At 38.0% G+C, this 21,986-nt stretch overlaps 1 protein-coding gene across 1 annotated transcript; it reads right to left on the bottom strand.

Moving 5' to 3' along the window:
* Positions 1–12,731: 12,731 nt before the first annotated feature.
* LOC114665872 (5-hydroxytryptamine receptor 1F) lies at positions 12,732–19,962 on the bottom strand. The gene is made up of 3 exons (XM_028820522.2): positions 19,542–19,962; positions 18,088–18,248; positions 12,732–14,674 (listed from the first exon to the last, which is right to left on the bottom strand). Exons 1-3 carry the CDS (start codon positions 19,702–19,704, stop codon positions 13,448–13,450), a joined length of 1,551 nt encoding a protein of 516 aa, XP_028676355.2. The 5' UTR covers positions 19,705–19,962; the 3' UTR covers positions 12,732–13,447.
* Between the last annotated feature and the right edge of the window lie 2,024 nt (positions 19,963–21,986).

Here is a 21,986-nt window from a genome sequence, read left to right as displayed (position 1 = left end):
ACCTTCTGACAGATAATCTCACATTATCCTTAAGCACCCTCTAATATAATGAAGATTTCATATGTTGGTGAACTGCAGCAAAGCAGCCCAAAGCCATATCATTTCCACCACCATGCTTTACAGTTGGTGTAAGGTTCTTATGGTGAATGGCTGTCTTTTGCTTTTCCGAAACATGTCTTCTGGTACTGTGGTCAAATAACATTATATGTGCCTAGGGGTTCATGGGCAAACTTTAGTCTGCCCTGATATTTTCTGGACAGTAAAGGTTTCCTCCGGGCATACCTCCCATGTAGACCTAATTTGTGCAGTCTCTTTCTAGACTCATGCACATTAACACCAACAGTGACACGAGATACCTGTACATCTCATGATGAAATTCTGGACATCTTAGCAACTTTTTTCAGAATCTTGTCTTCTGCTGCCGAGCTGAACTTGCTAGGGTGGCCTGACTGGACAAGTTGGCAATTGTATTAAATCTCCTCTACTTTAGATGACAGTGAAATGTTTGATTTCCACTTGTTTGGGGATCATTTTAAATCCCTTCCCAGACATATAGTCATCTATAACTTTCTTCCTGCAGGTATCAGAGAGCTCTTTTGATCAAGGCATGATGGTAACACATACTTTAACAAAAAGAATCAAACATTTGAGGCAATGATAAATGTAGGGGTGGATTTATTTCCACCTGCAAATTTTTGCATTTATATTTTGTGGACTCAACACTATCAACTCCCAGACAGCGTTCAGAAGACATTAAGAAGCCTTAACAGAATGTCAGGTTATATAGCGCCTTGATGTGTAGAGTACAAGTCCAAGGAGGTTATACTCAAGCTGTATAACATACTGGTGAGGCCTCATCTGGAGTCATGTGTGCAGTTTTGGTCTCCAGGCTACAAAAAGGACATAGCAGCACTAGAAAAGGTCCAGAGAAGATTGACTAGGCTGATTCCAGGGCTACAGGGGATGAATTATGAGGAAAGATTAAAAGAGCTGAGCCTTTTCAGTTTAAGCAAAAGAAGATTAAGAGGTGACATGACTGAATTGCTTAAAATCATGAAGGGAATTAGTACAGAGGATCGAGAGTGTTATTTTAAAATGAGTTCATCAAAATCATGGGGACCCAGTAGGAAACTTCTCACAGAGAAACATAGACATATGTAATAAGTTACCAAGGAGCGTGGTAGACAGTAGGACTTTAGGGACCTATTTTGTAAGCTTTGTTAGGAATGAATGCATAAACAGATTAATAGATAAATAAATACATACACCCTCACATACACACACACAATATTGTCTGAACACACACCAGAATGACAAAAAAGGAAGAAAATTTAAGAAAAGAAAAGAAAACTTCTATCTTGGCAGTAAGAGTCATAGTGAAGCATTATGCAGGAGTATCGCTTTTGACATAAAGGAGCCCCAATAGCTTTTCTAGATGCACTTCGGCTGAAGAATTCATTGATTGAAAGTCCTCAGTGCCACTACTCACATTAACACGTGTGGCGAGCGGCTGGGGGTGGTACCCAGCTGAAGTGCCCGGAAGGACCGAAGGAGGGATTACGCCTCCTCTGGACCACGAGGGGGTGACTGCCCTGGTGGCGATGGGGACCACAGGAAAGGAGCATGAAAGCTCAACCCTATAGGGGGCTCTGGTCACCGCCAGGGGGCGCCCAGATGCCAGGAGAGCCCTGGTCCTCAGCAATTCTGCCACACCCGGAAGTGCTGGGGGAACGAAGACCAGGGACACCCGGAGTGCTTCTGGGTGCACAGCCGGCACTCCTGCCAAACCAGGGAGTGCCGGCAGAAGTTCATTGAGAGGCACGTGGAGCACGTCCAGGTGAATATAAAAGGGGCCGCCTCCCTCCATTCGAAGGCTGGAGTTGGGTGGAAGAGGACGGAGCTCGGAGGAAAGGAGTGGAGGTGGTCACAAAGAGAGGCATAGTGAAAAGCCTGGACTAAGGGTGATTAGTACGGGAGTACTGGGTTGTGTGTGCGTCATTGTAAATATAATATATAATAAACATACTGTATGTTGGTGCTTGAACCATCAGTGTCCGCCTGTCTGTGTCCGGGCCAGCCTCCATACACATTAACACAGTCTCCCAAGGAAGAAGAGTCTGCTCTTCCCTTTCTTATATAGTTCTTCTGCATTCCAAGACCAGTCCAACCTGTCATTGATGCAGACCTCTAAGTACTTGTAGCAGTGGACCACCTCTCCATTCACTCCCTGAAATGTGACTGGACACAGAGGCCTCTTCGGTTCAGCTAAATTCAATAATCAGTTTCTCGCTTCCCGGGTCCTCCCTGCGTGGAGTTTGCATGTTCTCCCCGTGTCTGTGTGGGTTTCCTCCAGGCACTCCGGTTTCCTCCCACAGTCCATGCAGGTTAGGTGGATTGGTGATTCTAAATTGGCCCTAGTGTGTGCTTGGTGTGTGTGTTTGTTTCTGTGTGTCCTGCGGTGGATTGGCACCCTGCCCAGGATTGGTTCCCTGCCTTGTGCCCTGTGTTGGCTGGGATTGGCTCCAGCAGACCCCCGTGACCCTGTGTTCGGATTCAGCGGGTTGGAAAATGGATGGATGGATGGTTTTGCAGGTGTTAAGATGTAGACAATTATTTTTGCACCAAGGAACAAAGTTCTCCACATGACTACCATACTCCTTCTGATCCCCTTTATCAATACACCCCATAAATGTAGAGTCATCTGAGACTTTCTGCAAGTGATGTGATCTGATGTTATACAGGATTTATAGTCCAAGGTGTGCAGAGTGAAGAGAAAAGGAGAAAGCACTATTCCTTGTGGCGCTCCAGTGTTGCTCACATCCGTATCAGAAACACAGTTCTTGAGTCTTACAAACTGCGAAATGATTCCTAAAACAAAATAACTCTGAGCTTATAGTGCCACGGAGTCTTTGAGTAGTTTGTAGAGGTGGAAAATAAAAAATTTGTAATCTCACATTTTCATGGAGAAATTACATACTGAAGTTTCATACTCAATGGAACCCTGTGGTGACCAGTTCTGGATAATGGCAAACAATGCGTAAAACATCCATGAGAAAAAGAAAAACAGTTCTCATGTTGCATAAACTACATGTCACTTATCCTTTCGTATGGTCAAGATGCAAAATGGATGTGCTTTTGCTAAAAAATTAACAATTACTTCCTGAAAATTCTTCATTGACTGTCAACAGGAAGACATTTGTAGATTCCAGGTATAACAACTTTGCTTTCGACTCAGATTTAAGGCTTTGTTTTTGATTTTGATGACAATGCATTTTGAATTCCCAGTACTGAACTTTGTGTGATTCTTTATGATGGTGTTTCATCTCCTGATCCTTTGTATTTATTTATTTCCCAGCTTATTTGTGTAGCAGAGATGTTTGGCATTTAAAAAGCAGGTGGGCGTTGCCTGTACTGAGGTCCAGGCTGAACTGCTAGCACTCCGTCTGGTTTTTTTGTTTTTAAGAAAAGTTTTTTCTGCCTGTTTTTTCCATCTGTGGTAAAACAAGAGCCTTATGTATTTTGTTTGTATCTCAGCATCATAATTAGTGCCAAATTTGAAAAAATGATGAAGCCTTTATGGTATTGCAGTTTACATTTTTGCAAATACATACACAGAGCTGTTGCTAACATATGCTTACTTATATTTGCATATCTATAAACACTAAACCTCTATATCTGAAGCACAATTTCTCCAACAACAACAACAACATTTATTTATATAGCACATTTTCATACAAAAAGTAGCTCAAAGTGCTTTACATAATGAAGAGAAGAAAAATAAAAGACAAAATAAGAAATTAAAATAAGACAACATTAGTTAACAGAAAGGAGTAAGGTCCGATGGCCAGGGTGGACAGAAAAAACAAAAAAAAAACTCCAGAAGGCTGGAGAAAAAAATAAAATCTGTAGGGGTTCCAGGCCACGAGACCGCCCAGTCCCCTCTGGGCATTCTACCTAACATAAATGAAATAGTCCTCTTTGTAGTTTGGGTTTTTCATGGAGTCACTTGATGCTGATGGTCATACAGACTTCTGGCTTTTAATCCATCCATCATTGTTGGAACATCATGGTGCTTTGGGTAGATGGTGGTGGCGCATGCCACCACCAACAGGACACCGGAAAAGGAAACAGAAGAGAGAGTAGGGGTTAGTACAGATTTTGAATGAATAGTTATTATAATGAATTGGATATACAGAGTATCAGGATTAAATTACAGTGAAGTTATGAGAAGGCCATGTTAAAATAATGTGTTTTCAGCAGTTTTTTAAAGTGCTCCACTGTATTAGCCTGGCGAATTCCTACTGGCAGGCTATTCCAGATTTTAGGTGCATAACAGCAGAAGGCCGCCTCACCACTTCTTTTAAGTTTTGCTCTTGGAATTCTAAGGAGACACTCAGTTGAGGATCTGAGGTTATGATTTGGAATATAAGGTGTCAGACATTCCGATATATAAGCCGGGGCGAGATTATTTAAAGCTTTATAAACCATAAGCAGAATTTTAAAGTCAATTCTGAATGACACAGGTAACCAGTGTAGTGACATCAAAACTGGAGAAATGTGCTCGGATTTTCTTTTCCTGGTTAGGATTCTAGCAGCTGCATTCTGCACTAATTGCAAACGATTGATGTCTTTTTTGGGTAGTCCTGAGAGGAGTGCGTTATAGTAATTTAGCCGACTGAAAACAAACGCGTGAACTAATTTCTCTGCATCTTTCGATGATATAAGAGGTCTAACTTTTGCTATGTTTCTTAGGTGAAAAAATGCTATCCTAGTAATCTGATTAATATGCGATTTAAAATTCAGATTACAATCAACGGTTACCCCTAAGCTTTTTACCTCCATTTTGACTTTTAATCCTAATGCATCCAGTTTATTTCTAATAGCCTCATTGTATCCATTATTGCCAATCACTAAGATTTCGGTTTTTTCTTTATTTAGCTTGACTGTTCATCCATTCTGAGATACAAGTTAGACATTGTGTTAGCGAATCAAGAGATTTGGGGTCATCAGGTGCTATTGATAAATACAGCTGTGTGTCATCAGCATAGCTGTGGTAGCTCACGTTGTGCCCTGAGATAATCTGACCTAATGGAAGCATGTAGATTGAGAAGAGCAGTGGAACCAGGATAGAGCCTTGTGGAACACCATATAGAATATCATGTGTCTTTGAGTTATAATTACCACAACTAACAAAGAACTTTCTCCCTGCCAGGTAGGATTCAAACCAATTTAAGACACTGCCAGAGAGGCCCACCCATTGACTAAGGCGATTCTTAAGAATATTATGATCAATGGTGTCAAATGCGGCACTCAGATCTAAGAGGATGAGAACAGATAAATGGCCTCTGTCTGCATTTACCCGCAAGTCATTTACTACTTTAACGAGTGCAGTTTCTGTGCTGTGATTTGTTCTAAAACCTGACTGAAATTTATCAAGAATAGCATGTTTATTGAGGTGCTCATTTAACTGTATAATGACTGCCTTCTCTAGAATTTTACTTAAGAAAGGCAGGTTAGAGATGGGTCTATAATTTTCAAGAGCAGAGGGATCGAGATTATTTTTCTTAAGTAGGGGTTTAACTACCGCAGTCTTAAGACAGTCTGGGAAGACCCCCGTATCTAATGACGAATTTACTATGTCAAGAACATTATCAATAAGCACGCCCGATACTTCTTTGAAAAAATTTGTTGGTATTGGGTCAAGGGCACAGGTGGAGGGTTTCATTTGAAAAATTATTTTATGTAAATCAGGTAAATCTATCCTAGTGAAAGACTTTAATTTGTTTATTATGGGGTACTGGGGTTTAGGAGGATCCTTAGTGTTGGGGAGATATACTATGTTATTTCTAATATCATTAATTTTTTGATTGAAAAATACAGCGATAGCCTCACAGGTTTTACTGGAAGTACTTAGGAGGCATTCCTTTGACTTACCTGGGTTTAACAGACGATCAATCGTCGAAAATAAGACTCTGGGATTACTAGCATTGTTATTTATAATCTTAGAGAAATAGCAGCACCTCTCAAGACGGACTGTGTTATTGTATTCTGTTATTTTAACTTTTAATATTTCATAGTCAATAGTTAGTTTAGTTTTCCTCCATTTACGCTCAGCTCTACGGCATGTTCTCTTTAAATCAGACACTCGTTGGGTCTTCCATGGTATAACAATGCTTGAAGATTTTTTAACTGTCTTTTCAGGTGCAACTAAGTCAACAGCAGCCCTCACTTTAGTATTAAATCTTTCCACCTTACTATTTACATTCTCCTCGCTATTATAGTTGGCACTATAAATGGACTGATTGGTTAGAATGTTTGAAAGTTTTAAAGCTGCTGATGAGTCAAAGAAGCGTTTTTTAACAATATGCTTCTCATGAGTGTTTTCTATCATTATTTCTATATTAAAGAGTAGAAGAAAATGGTCCGATAGACCCTTATCAATGACCTGCTTTATATCAACTTTTAGTCCTTTAGTAATTACTTAGTCTAACGTATGACCTGCTTTATGTGTAGGCTGATTAACGAGCTGTCTCAAATCAAAAGAGTCCAGGAGGTTCATAAATTCTTTTACTTTTTGGTCACATTGATTATCTATATGAAAATTAAAGTCGCCGACTATTAAGAGTGTGTCATAGTTCGTAATTAAGATTGACATCAAGTCAGAGAATTCCTCAAAGAAAGACGCGTTGAATTTTGGAGGTCTATACACGGATAATACTAGAACATGAGAATCTCCCTGAATAATAATGGCGAGATACTCAAAAGACTTGAATTTACCAAAACTGATATTTTTACATTTTAACCTGCTTGAGTAAATGTTTGCTAGTCCGCCACCTCTCTTTCCTTGGCGATCAGCACGAGTAAAACTGTAATCCGGAGGCGCAGATTCGATTAATACAGCTGCGCCATCTGAGCTAAGCCACGTTTCACTTAGTGCAATAAAATCTATTTTTTTATCACTAATAATATTGTTGATAAAAAACGTCTTGTTAGTTAAAGCTCTAATATTTAATAGTGCCATATTCAATGTTTCGGAGGAACAGAGATGAATACTATGTGCGTTATTGATATATGGAACAGGAATTAAGTTATTTTTATTAGCGCCGCTCTGCGTGTATTTTTTGTTTAATCTATGATCTGTTTTTAAAGTTTTAATACATTGTTCATCTAAAGTAGTAACTTTAATTAAATTATTGGTGTTTATGCCGTATTGCCTAGATTTTCTATATGCATTAAGATTGGTTATTACAGTATTTATGTTGTGCACTTTTATGGAAGATTTTATTAAACAATTATCATGACCAAGCACAGGAGTGGCATTTCGGAAGGGGTTAAAAGCAGAGATAGATAGTCAAGATAAACGAATTACCTTGGATATGTTTTCGGAGAGGACCCGGGCGGCGAAGCTATTCGGATGCAGGCCATCTCACTTGAAAAAACGCGGTCTTTCCCAAAAGAGGTCCCAGTTGTTGATGCTTGTTCCTTATGCACAGCCTTGTTTTTTGTAAGCCATGGACATGAAATTTGGTACACAGGTACTTCTCACCATATGTCAGGTTTTTTGATACAGTGTATGTTTAATTTCAGCCTTGCCCTTCAGAGGGTGGCTCAGGGTCACACAGGGTCAGAATGAATGGTATGAAATTCTATAGTATGCCAAACTTGTTATTTATTGTGGAACAAAGCACAAAAGATTTCAAAAAGGGGTGACAGGTCTCGAAAAATCACCAAAACCAGACTAGGACCTTCACTGGTCTGCCTAGTAACAGGCCTCACCCCAGGCAGCCTAACTTCAAACTCAACTGGCAGGCTTCAAGGCCTACTCAGGCCCAAAAATGGGGCACAGGTGTTACAAGTTCAAAAATACTTTTACATATTCCAATTACAGAAAAATGTCCTTCAAGGAAGAGGGAAACTACAAATCTCTGGCTTTTAGGACAACACAAAACAAAGTATGTTATAAAAAAAGAATGCAATTATATAAATGAAAAGAAGCATATAAGTGACAAGGCACTGGAAAATTTGACAAGAAGAAGGCAAAAAGGGCTTAGTAAAAAGGCCATCCAAGGCTAACAAGTCCAAATTTCAATTCAGAGACCACTACTTTAAAAACAAAGCAAGAATCAACAACACCCAGAAAAATCCAATTACAATCCTCACAGCTCAACTACACTTCACAGAAATCACAGTGAACTTTATAGAGAGAACTTCTCCATAGAAATTCATTTGTTTAGTGTGTGTATGTGTACCGGGCAGCAGCAATGCTGTATTTAAAAAGGAATGAAGTCAGAAACAGGCCTTTGTTTATATTAACTTGCAGATGTCGTACTTGCTAGAGCCAGCCCTCTCAACTTTGATGAGTGAAAATGACAGTTTTCATTTCACAGCCTCTTTGACATTACAAGTGATGTCACTGAAATAAATAAATACGGTGGCACACGAGCCCATGGGAAACAGCTGAAAGGGTTTGGTGATGGTAATTACCTGGTGAAACAGGGTTTGGTGTTATGTTCTGATTCCTTCTCTTCTCATCCCTCTGCGGAATGGATGATCGACAGACATTCCTCTATGCTTCTGTACACAATAGGCTATATACAATACCTGGAAAAAAGGGACTAATTTACTTCATAATGCATGAGGACTTGAACTTTTTTTGTAGTTGACAAGTACTGTATTTCTAACGCATTTGTAATATTCTTTGTTAATACACATAGTCTTCCACAGTTAAACACTGACTGATAGCAATCAATTTCCGAAACAGACAGGGAGAATGTGCAAACTGCATACAGACCCTGGTGCTGGGAGGCAGGAATGACAACTCTGTGCTACAACTTTGTTTTTATTTAAACATCTGCACTGAACTTATGAAACTTTATCCTGATTAAAACTAAAAGGACGCTTATCTGTTCAGTTGTTATCACTTGATTGCATGCTATGTCACTAGTTGTCCCTAGATGATACCAACAACAGCAGGCAATGTTTTTGTGAAATAACGCAATAGTTATTATTTTCTTCAGTGTCAGGACTAAGGTTTTCATTTGGGCTAGCATTAAGGATACTCTAAGTGGGGCTAATGTCAAACTCCACCCATGTTGACCACTTGTTAGCAGAGAAGCTAACAGGAAACATATCCTTACCTTAGGAAATAGTACCAAGAATTTGTGATAACATTATCATTTCTGCTTTCCTTTCATTGCCACAAAGATGCCTCATTAACAATGGAATTCATGTTTTCTTAAATCAAAACCGTTGCCACTTCAAAGTAGATCCATCCATCCATTTTTCAACCTACTGAATCCGAACACAGGGTCACGGGGGTCTGCTGGAGCCAATCCCAGCCAACACAGGGCACAAGGCAGGAACCAATCCCGGGCAGGGTGCCAACCCACCGCAGGACACACACAAACACACCAAGCACACACTAAGGCCAATTTAGAATCGCCAATCCACCTAACCAGCATGTTTTTGGACTGTGGGAGGAAACCCACGCAGACACAGGGAGAACGTGCAAACTCCACGCATGGAGGACCTGGGAAGCGAACCCAGGTCCCCAGGTCTCCCAACTGCGAGTCAGCAGCGCTACCCACCGTGCCGCCCTTCAAAGTAGATGTATCTGGTAAATATTAAGGCTTTGTTTTTCAAGTTTGGACTCCGGGTATGTTTAGCCCTATTGCAAACGGTAAGAACAGACAAAAGAAATGCTTCACTTTAGAAAACAATTTCATGTAGCAAAATTATATATGTAATAATTGTGAAGAAATAATATCAACTTGAAAAATACCAAATCTATACTAAATGACAAAAGTCCAGTACACTCTGTCAGGAAGGAACACTAGCTGTTCCTTCTTACCTTAACCTGAATAAATGAAACGTTTTATATGATAATAATCACAGCAACAATATAAGAAAAATACAAAAGTGGGGAACTAAATCACAAAGACTTGTATGTGTATGTATTAAATATTACTAATATGCATGAAAAAAAAACTGAAATACTTACCTAGACAGCACTAATGTTTCCAGTAAACTTTTCTTGACATATAAAGGCATACACTAGTAAATCAAACTTATGCCTTTAATGTAAGTATTCTGTGAATCTGTCATTTGATATGCATTACATTTTCAGTCTAATGACCAATTAAAAGGCAAAAGGGAATTATTTTGTTCATGATATGTACGTTTTCAAAAAAGCAAAACACTATGTGTTATGTTTGAATAGTTTATAACATTTGACTATCTTGTAATATTAGCCATATTAGCTTCGCCCCCTGCTCGTTTTTGCTCGCCAACCCCTGTGTTTGGTTTTCCGGATACACACTTTTAAGATTTTTTTTTTCTTTGAATTGTTGCTATTTCATTAGTTTCACTTTTATTTCAGAACTTCTGTAAAAACAATATTTGTAATCTTGTAATGAGTCCCAATATGCTGAATCTTTTTAATGAGGTCAGGATAGGTTTCTCTGTTTGGAATTTCAGCACAGACAAAACGATCTACATCATCAGCATTTAATAATTTTTTTTTACAAAGTAACAAAGTAAGTAGAGTTCTGCATTGGACCCCTGTCTGTAAAGTTGTGCTATTTTCCTCTCACAGTTCCAAAGGTACATGGGGTTACAAAGGTGATACCCCAGCTTTTGTCTAGGTTTTTGTACAAGGGCTAGACAGAACGTTTTTGACTCCTGGTGTAAATGTAGCTTTTTAAATAAGCAGACAGGTAAATATATACACATTAACAAAGTAACCAATAAATGCATGTGCGGTAAACTCCGTTTTTGAAATTCTCAAGATTCTCTATTTGTCACATGCATAGTTATACAGGACCAACGCACAGTGAAATGCATCCTGATCCGCTTATCAAAAACTGTGCAAAGTTAGAAGAATATCAGTTAGATTAACAAAAAGTCATAGATTGAAAGGTAGCAGTATAGTAGAACATAATAAATAAGTAAAATTATGGGTATAAAGTAGAATTAAGTGTTAAGGTGCAATAGTGTAGTATTTATTGTGCAAAACCAAAGTTAGACTGGTGCATAGTTAAATGAGGCAGTTTGTTTGTTTGCGCTACTGCGATCTTTACTTTCTTTTTTTTTATATTTTCTTATTTTCCTACTTTCATATCCTTTAACTTTCTCCACATGTGTATAGTGCCGATTTTTTTTTGAGCCTTTTAATTTCACTGGTTTCATAGTCTCTAACCTGCTCTGCATGTGTTTAGCGTCAACGTTTGTAAATGTCTTTATGAAGTTCTACTTTCTTTAACTCATTGTCTTTTAATTCTGAGCCGGATTGGACGTGCTTTTATTTCAATTCCACTTGTTCTGGGCTGATAATTACTTTCCTTATTTTCTGAATTTGCACCTTGATTATTCTTTTTTGCTCTTTTTTCTGTCCAATGCATTTGAGTCTCTTTTCTCCACGCTGCTGTCTTCTTCGCTTAGATGTCGACATTTAATTTATAACGTACCTTATACGCTTTATATGCGCTGAGAGCCCTGGATCTGTGTGTGCTCAAATCCTTCACAAGACTGAATGTTTTGCTGCCTATTGTCCTATTTGGTAGATTGTAAGTAGGGCGTGGCTTTGGTCTTGCGGGTCTTTAAAATGTTTTACGAGAAGATCACGTATCGTAGACTTGCTTTTTGCTTTCCAGGACAGGATTTCTTTTTATAATAGATAGATAGATATATAAATCCAAGGATCCCCTAATGAAATGTAATGTTTAGTAGGATTTTTCTTGAATGTTTATCAATTGCCTCACAAATAGGACTAGTTTTTATTTTGCAAATGTATTTACTATTATTTATCTTCTCCACGTTGGTCAGATATCACTCTGCATGAGTGAATGGTATAATTACATATCAACAGTGCAATATGCCAAAAATGAAACAATCATTTGGCTGGCTGTCTTCACATAATGAAGATATCATTCATTTTGAAGATCTGTTAAGCACATAAAAGTGAATCATGTATGTATTTTGTGTTACACTAGTGTAAAAGACCAGCTACTATTCAGACATAACACATGGTGTTTTAGTTTTTGGAAAAAGTACATATCATGAACAAAACAATTCCCTTTTGCCATTTAATTGATCATTGGTCTGAAAACCCCATATTTAAGAGAAAATACTTACAGCATGTACTACATTTTAGCCTTCAAATTAGTATAATAAATGGCATTTAAAATTATGATGTGAGAAATCACATGCTCACATGGATAAAAAAAGTTTTTATTGAGTTTGTTTTCACCTACAGAATTATTTAAAAAATTTTTATATAAAATATTTTTATTAAACAAAATTTACAATAAAATTTCTAACTACACTACAAAAATTAATAAAGGGAAACAAACATTATCTTGGAAGCAAAACAAAACACACTATTACATCTTTGTGCATAAACTGGAATAGTATCCCAGTTTCAGTTTCAAATGACATAGTCTGGACTGTTTAAACACAATAAAGCCGATACTGTTCTTCTAAAGACAAATTTACGCTCTCTCTTTGTCTTTTTTAGTACTGAATGTTTTAAATGTTTTATACAAAACCGGCCATAAATAACATGGTTTACAGGAGATGTGCCTTTTCATATCTTTGTGTTAGACTAAACAGCCTAATAAATTTGTCATTTGCTTAAGGAAAAATAATAATTTAGTGCTTGAATTTCTGTACTGAAAAATGATATCTACACAGTATAAAAAGTTAAACACAAACCCAACTGAAACCGGAAAGAATAACTGATTTTTTCAGTAGGTAAAGATGTTCATTTAGGCATTATTCAAGTAACTTGGTTTAAAAAATGTCAAAGCCCCATTACAGATGTGTGCCATATTTATTACTAAGTAAAAGTGTAGAAAAATCACAAAAACATAGTTCTGCAAACATCATCCAAATGAATTTTATAATGTTCAATGACTCCAGTTATCTGTGACCATAACAAGAATAAGGGAAAGCAGAAAATTGGACTGATTGGCTGTACCTCAAATTTTTCTTTAATTACAAATTAACACTCACTTACTCTAGGCGTGTGTATGTGTAATAAGCACATGCACACGCATCACAAGATATGATTGTCAATATTCATCAAGTCCAGCAAATCAGCAAACAAACAAATTGTTATCCTGGGCGGCATCAGGCTAGAACAGAAATGGAAGCCACCTGATTAGTGAATAAATCTACAGTAACAGAACAGAGCTGAAGGAGTCTAAGAAATGAACTGCAAACTCTCCTACAATCTGCTAAATCATTGTTTCATTGATGTGCCTGCTAATGGGCTTTGCTGTGTCTTTTTGAATGAATCTTTTACAAAACGACATACACCATGCTTATTCTCATTAACTTTTTGGCTTTTAAATATTTTTCAAAAGCAGTTCTCTATTTACACTTTAATACCACGTGAAGCTGAGTAATGCTCTGTGCTCCATGATTATTAGTTTGGTTAATTTTTAATTCATGACTCCTCTTCCACTTTAATTGTTATTGGCCCAAATACAAATGTGGACTGTGATTCACATGCAGATGCTCTAACAATAAGTCTATCATTTTCCATTGATATTTTAGGTACTTCCAAAAGCTGTCCAGAGTAACCACTCAGTTCTTTAGAGTTTCCTCTTTCTGGTGTAGAGGGATAAGATGGGTTACTTATATTTCCTGGCAAGTAGTCATGAAAGTGTTCTCTGCCACCAGATGGTGTAAAAGAGTCGATGGAAAATACTGAGGTGCTGCCACACCTGTCCCGAGAAACAGTGGTAATGCTTGAACCTGTTCTTTGCCTGGTGGGCATGGAAAGGGGCAGATCAGATCCCACATGCTCTCCTGCATGACCAGTTACCCTTACTAATAGTTTTTCATGAAGATTTCTAAGTGCTTTCCGGAAACGTTTGCTAAGTAATGCATAGAGAAGAGGATTTATGACTGAATTGAACAGAGCAAGCCAATATACAAAAGTTATGATATTTGGTGGGATTTGTGTGGGTTTCCGAGCTGTGGCAGCTTCTATTGCTTGTACAAGTGCAACAGTAATGTAAGGCATCCAGCAACAAAAAAAGGCAAATATCACAAGGAAGAGTCGAAATACTCCATGATGTTCCCGGGTGTGGGCATTGTGTCTGGAAAAAGAGTGCTTCTTCGCTGGACTCAAAGTATGCAAATGACAGGATTGATCTGAAATGCTAGAGGCATCATCCAAATAGTATTCTGGTAACAGCTTTAAGTTTACATAGTAAATCAGCTGAGAGAAACTAGGGTTCTCCATTTCAGATGTATGTGGTTCAATTTTTTGTAGGTGATTTTCCATATCATGTATCCTTCTGGCATGACTTCTGGCAACTCTTACTATTTTTATGTAACAGAACATCATCACACAAGCAGGAAACAAAAAGGAAAAGGCTGCCATAAACCCCGTGTAGCTTGGGCTATTAGACCATTCCACTGAGCAGCTGTACATTTGTGGAATATATCTGATGTTACTCCATCCGAATAAAGGTGGACAACTAGTTATTGCAGCTTGAAGCCATATCCATATCACAGCTGCTGCTGTTCTCCATACAGTGCTTTGGGAGCTGTAATGTAAGCAGTCTATGATAGCATGGTAGCGATCCAATGCAATTGCTGCAAGTGTCAAAACGGAGGCTGTGCAGTACAAAGAAGATGTGTATCCAACATAAAGACACAGGTTCTGCAAAAATAAACAGAAATACATACATCGATTGGTATTTATTACTTTAGCAAATCTACTACATTTCCTGAAAAGGTAAATAAGCACTTTAGTACAATGTGAACATCACCTGAGATGGAAACACTGGCTGTCAGGAAAACATTAAAATAGTAAAAGGGAATAAAGCCTAGGTAACGTTAAATGCTGTGGCGCAAGCTAAATATTTTATTAGAGTTGCCAACTAATTTATTACACTCCCATAAAAAAGAGTGTCTGTGCATTCTTTGACACTGGTGGGCTGTTTAATACTGTTATTTATGAGTTTTGATATTTTTGGCTCTTTCAATAAATGTGCAAACCACAAAGCTTGATAAGAGCTGGTTATCCACATCCAACACACTTTTTTTGCCAGATAGTGAATACACACTTCTTTGCAAGATATGGCCGTTTGCAGTTTGTTAGAATAGACATTATTTTGTTTGTCAGTTCAACAAGACAAGCTTCAGAATTTTCACTGATACAGAGTAATGTGTTTGTGTGTAGGAGTAAAGACAGCCGGAGAAGAATGCACTGGCACAGCACGATTAAAAGGGATGTGTCTCTGCTAGAAATTCAGTCTTCACTATGGAATTCATTTTATTGAACAGTCCTGTTGGTATTAAACACCGGGACAGTGATCTTCAAAATACAGGGTTCACAAAAGTGGGAGGAGTTGTGAGAGACTCCGAGGAAACCAATCAAAAAATATTTTGAGCAGAACAGCAAATCATGTAGAAGAAAAAGAGGTTACTTAAAACAATGCAAAAAGTCCTGTTATTACAACAAAAACATACTACATCCTGTAAACTGCAAGTGTTAATATAATGCATAATGGATTTAAAATCTTAATTGGCATTACTACAAAACATACAGTCTTGGGTTTAAAAAAACACCTTTAAGAGCAACAAATTCAGTATTGTAGTATATACCTGATAAAGGTTTATACATATAGTATATTATAAATTGGGTTATTAGCTTATTTCCTACTTTTCAGAATTAAGTTTTGTTATTCTTTTTGCTGGTTAATTTATGGACTGCATGGTGTCACAGTGGTCAATACACCTGTCTATGTACATTCTTCCAGTGCCTACAAGGGTTTTCCTTTTGCATCCCAAAAGCATCCAAATAAGTTGATAGAGGACTCTAAGTTGGTCCAGAATGACTAAGTGTGGTATAATGGTACGGAGCATGTTTTGTTGCCACACTTTGAGTCCATTAATAGTCCCAATCAATCATTACTTGAATTCCACGGCCTGGTGCTGACCATGTGCATCCCTTCATATCTACCCATCTTCTCATGACTACTTCCAGCATGATAATGCACCAGGTCACAAAGTAAAAGTCGTCCTAGGCTGGCTTCAAGAACATGACAGTGAATTCAGTGTTTATCAGTGGCCTTCCCTGTCACCAGATCTGAATCCAATTGATCACCGATGGGGTGAAGTAGAAAGGAAGATTCACAGCATGAGTGTGCAGCTGAAAGATCCACTGCAGTCACAGTGTGAGACAACATGGTGCATTATCATCCTGGACGTATTCATTAGAAGATGGGGAAACAGTGAGTTTGAAGGGATACAAAAGTCAGCAACAATACTCAAATAGGGAGAGGAATTCATGTGATGATTGATTGGTATTAACAGAATCAAAGGGTGCAAACAAAACATTCTCCACAACATTACAGCACACGAAATCATTCTGGACTGACCACCTTAGAGTGAGTGCATTGTGTGTGTGCATACTGTATATACATACAGTACTTACATACTAGTATATATTACATATTATATATATATATATATATATATATATATATATATATATATATATATATATATATATATATATATATATATATATATATATATATATATATATATATATTGTGTGCATGTATTTATAAGCAATTTCAGTTTCACATACAGTATAATTCTATAAAGATTTCCAATAGATTTTCCTACATGCACTTTAATAGCAGGGTCAAGAGCCTTAGTCTCCCCATTTTCCAGTCTATCATCTGCATTGCAAATTCTAACCTTATCTTTTCCATGTCACATAACAGTATTCTTACTTATTCAAGTTATTCCTGTATTGCTGTTTTTCATGCCATGACCTCTTCTTCACCTGTGTTTAAATTAAGACATCTTATTCGCTTGCACATTCTGCATGTTCATTTTAGAAAGATACTTCCACATCATCATATGTTGCAATCCCTTGAGATATTTATGTCTGAGTATTAAACTTTCTCTGCCTTTTTTAAGAGCGTACACACGCTCATTTTAATGTAAGTTCTTTATTAATAGAGTCAAATTAGGCCCTGACTTTACAAGTAAAATTTCAAGTAGGTGTGTACTCCTCAAATAGAGTGTGTAAGTATTACATCAAATATCAGTCTTCCCATTGAGGTCAATTTTGTTTGTTTTATTTCACTACAAAATATATGGAATGACATATATTGTTTGTTGATGAAAGAACTGATATTCCAACCTGGCCTCCAGGACAAAAACTGTCATTTCAACAAATGAAATGTGTGGAGTAAAGGGTGTGCAAATAGAAAATGAGCCAATAATTTGAAACAACTTAAACTGGCTACGGGGATAGACACCTAATCAAAGTTATATCAGTTAACAATTTAAATAAATACAATCTCTATGCTTGGCATATAATATAAAAAATGACAAAGAAACATCAATTTAAAACCTCCAAGTAAATATGATATTGTTGCATATAGCTGTATGACTTGAAATACGACTTGGAAATATCCTTGACTCTGAGATACAGGAAGAGATTTAAAACAACCACCTGTGCAACCAGGTTTATTGTCTAAGACAGTTGATGTAATCTCTGCTTTTCTTCCTGTTTTTATATCTGGTCTCCTAGTTGCCAGGTGGCATAATGAAATCATGCCACAACGAAGTAATTAACATTATTTTTGAAGGAGAATATTTTCTCATATTGGTCAAAACTCACTCTTTGTGGTATTTTGATACTTGTGAAGTGTACTAGCTCTTCACAATGGTGCTGACAGAAAAAACAGTTTAGACTTGTATATCAGCAGAAAACAAATGTACAGTTAAAATTTAGAGTGGGCGCTGGGCCAGTCAAATCTCTCATATGCTAAGTATGCTTTATGCAGTATATATACACCTAAATAAATCTATATGTGTGTGTGTGTGTGTGTGTGTGTGTGTGCATGTGTATAAGTAAGTGTACAAAATTCCTAATGACCAGTGACTTTAACATGATCCACCTGTGATTATAACAATGTAAATGTGCAATAGTAAAAAAAAAAAAAAAAACTACTACAAATCAAAACAGATAACCTATACCAATCATAAGTGTCTCAGTGACAACAAACAGAACAAAAATGAAAAAAAAATATATATATATATATTTACAGTGTACTGGACCCATCCATCGTACATCACCGTCATTGCAACAAAGGGCATCACCCCAATTCCCACAAGGCAGTCACTCACAGCCAGGTTAATAATTAATACGGAGGTCACAGAGTGGAAATTCTTTGTGGCTGCAACAATTATGATTACCAAAATGTTACCTGTAGATCAAATAAAAACAACCATTAGCTTTGAAGCAGTACAGAATTTTAGCAATTATTTTTATGCTGAACACCACTCCTAACATCCTTCCTTCTGTAGCACTAAGTGTATTTGTACCAATGTTGTTCTCAATGGATTTTCAAGTAAATGTGTTAATATATGAAATAAGAGAAAGTAATTTATATTTCAGTATATAAAAATATATACACAGTACAAACGTTTTAAAAAACTTATCAAATAAAAGATGACCCTTAAATTACTAAACACCTGATTTTACAGCCATTGTGTAGCAAATAGCCTACCATAATACTGCAGACGTTTGGGTTCTATGTTTGCTTTTATAAGCATTATAAAAAACATGACATACTGTATGTTGCACAGTTCAGAATCCTGTAAGCAGAACCTAGACAGTAAGTGTCTAACACCTCAATATGAATATTGTATTAATAATGGTCTGCGTTTTCAAAATTAAATCAACAGTTTTATGCAGATGATAATAATAATAATAATAATAATAATAATAATAATAGTACATTTATTTATATAGCACATTTCCCATGCTTAAGGTGCTTATATAAAAAAACAGGGTATATGTAACATTGGGTACAAATATTTCTGCCAGAGCACACTAAACAAATAAATATAGGAGATACAAAGCATTACATAGAATAAAAGACAACAAACTAGAGTAAAATAGCTAATTTCAATACTAAATGAAAAAAATATATATTTTCAAAGTTACATTTCTCCACCCGAAGGTAACATGAAAGAGAAATACTTTTCTTAAGTAAGCTGTTATTGCCATTAGCTTTGTTTATCTTGGTTTGTGCATTTCTATCACATGTCAGTGTTTCCATCAGATTGTTACAGTGAACTATGATGTGACATAATGTAATCATAATATCGGAGAATCATTGTTAACAACTTCTGCTTTCCGAGCTTGGAAGTAAACAAGTCTGGCTATAAATCATATTCAATAATAACCACCGCTCCATTTCTTACTATGCAATGAAATAGTTTAAAAGTCTTGTATATTTGTTGGAAAATCATTGCTGGATAAAATAGCACACAGATCCGGACAGACACAAGTAGGATTGTCCCTGTTTAAAGCAAAATTCAGATATGTCTAATTCGTGGTGTCTGTGGTTAATCGGATACACTGTTTTATGAAATTTTGTATAAAGGGCTCACAGTTACCCTTGTTTACGCTGTGTAACTTGACAAGTTGTTTTCTGAAACCCTCCAGATAAAGACAATCACTTACAAAGCACTCAAAGAATGACTTAACAAACCTGCCACAGCGCCCAGTCCCATGAGGATCATAAGGATTTCCAGAATGAGTTTGCCAGTGGAAATATTAAGGGCACCAGAGTGGTCATCACTGGTATCGCTGAAGTTACTGATGCTCTGGTTGCCAAATGTATTTCGGAAGAGAGACACTGACGCGTTGTCCATGTTAGGTGCACTTCTTTAATTTCTTACAAGCCAATTCAGAAGGCTGTGTTGTGCGCCTGTTGAGTAACGGTTCCGCTCCGTGCCAAACACAAAGTTTACTCTTTAGCATCCTCTATAATTAAGCACACCTCGGCCAGACAAAGATTTGTAATCCTGAGAGCCGTCTCCTTCCCTGGCAGAAAGCGCCTTCTAAACTATCTCTTTGGCGCTGGATCCTGTGAGAGGCTCTGAGCGCAGCTAAGAAGAGATTGTGTGCGCGCGTGCCCAACCGGCACGCGACCTCGTCGCTTATGCGCGCGCACTCTTCGCGCTCACTGGCTTCTCGACTGCGGCTCATTCCTGCGAAGGGAGGGGCGGCGGCGTCTATGCCGACCAGGATTATTGAATGAATAAAAGAATCTACATGAAGTTATTATTCCGTTTTAGTAAGACTTCTCACCAACGTGTCAACAGATTTGTATGTCATGAAGGTGAAGGAGTGGCAATGCATACAAGCAAGAAGCCAAGAGCAACGGAATTAATCCATAACGTTAAGTCAACTGGGTGCTCTAAGAGGTAAGCAGTGTAATATTAGAAAACTAAACTAACTGCATATAATAATTTAGAAAGCGCAAAGGTGACCAGTGTTGCATACACGTTCATGAAATGAAGAAAACCACAGCAAGTTAAGAATCACGGCAGCCAAATAGTAAATGTCTATGTTAGAGGGTGCCAGGCTTCCGAAGGACCCTCCAAGTATTAACATTCAGAGTCCTTTTACTGTATTATCATTGCCCTTACTACAACGAAACTGCAGCAATCCTAAAGGTGCTTTCACAAATGATGGACAAATTATAATACAATACAATCTTCTTCTTCTTTTGGCTGCTCTCGTTAGGGGTCGCCACAGTGGATCATCTTTTTCCATATCTTTCTGTCCTCTGCATCTTGTTCTGTTACACCCATCACCTGCATGTCCTCTCTCACCACATCCATAAACCTTTGCTTAGGCCTTCCTCTTTTCCTCTTCACTGGCAGCTCTATCCTTAGCATCCTTCTCCCAATATACCCAGCATCTCTCCTCTGCACATGTCCAAACCAACGCAATCCTGCCTCTCTGACTTTGTCTCCCAACCGTCAAACTTGAGCTGACCCTCTAATGTACTCATTTCTAATCCTATCCTTCCTCGTCACACCCAGTGCAAATCTTAGCATCTTTAACTGTGCTACCTCCAGCACTGTCTCCTGCTTTCTGGTAAGTGCCACCGTCTCCAACCCATATAACATAGCTGGTCTCATTACCTCCCTGTAGACCTTCAGGTCTAGTCCACGGGGACTCCTGTCTAATCTCGTCTGTCAACCTGTCCATCACCATTGCAAATAAGAAAGGGCTCAGAGCTGATCCCTGATGTAATCCCATCTTCAACTTGAATACATCTGTCACTCCTACCACATACCTTACCACTGTCACACTTCCCTCGTACATATCCTGTACAACTCTTACGTACTTCTCTGCCACTCCCGACTTCCTCATACAATACCACAGCTCCTCTCGAAACACCTTGTCATATGCTTTCTCCAGGTCCATAAAGACACAATGCAACTCCTTCTGGACTCCTCTAAACTTCTCCATCAACATCCTCAGAGCAAACATTGCATCTGTGGTGCTCTTTCTTGGCATGAAACCAAATTGCTGCTCACTAATTATCACCTCACTTCTTAACCGAGCTTCCACTACTCTTTCCCATAACTTCATGCTGTGGCTCATCAATTTTATTCCCCTGTAGTTACTGCAGTCCTGCACATCCCCCTTATTCTTAAATATCGGCACCAGTACACTTCTTCTCCACTCGTCAGGCATCCTCTCACTTTCCAAGATTCCAGTAAACAAACTGGTTAAAAACTCCATTGCCATCTCTCCTAAACACCTCCATGCTTTCATAGGTATGTCATCTGGACCAATGGCCTTTCCATTTTTCATCCTCTTCATAGCTGTCCTTACTTCCTCGTTGCTAATCCGTTGCACTTCCTGATTCACTATCTCCACATCATCCAACCTCTTCTCTCTTTCGTTCTCTTCATTCAAAGTACCCTTTCCATCTGCTCAGCACACTCTCCTCGCTTGTGAGTACGTTTCCATCTTTATCCTTTATCACCCTAACTGCTGAACATCTTTCCCAGCTCGGTCCCTCTGTCTAGCCAATCAGTACAGGTCCTTTTCTCCCTCCTTACTGTCCAACCTCTCATACAACTCATCATACACCTTTTCTTCAGCCTTCGCCACCTCTCTCTTCACCTTGCGC

Source organism: Erpetoichthys calabaricus, chromosome 15 (assembly GCF_900747795.2).
Source record: "Erpetoichthys calabaricus chromosome 15, fErpCal1.3, whole genome shotgun sequence".
NCBI lineage: Eukaryota > Metazoa > Chordata > Cladistia > Polypteriformes > Polypteridae > Erpetoichthys > Erpetoichthys calabaricus.
This window is presented reverse-complemented; position numbering and strand designations above follow the sequence as displayed.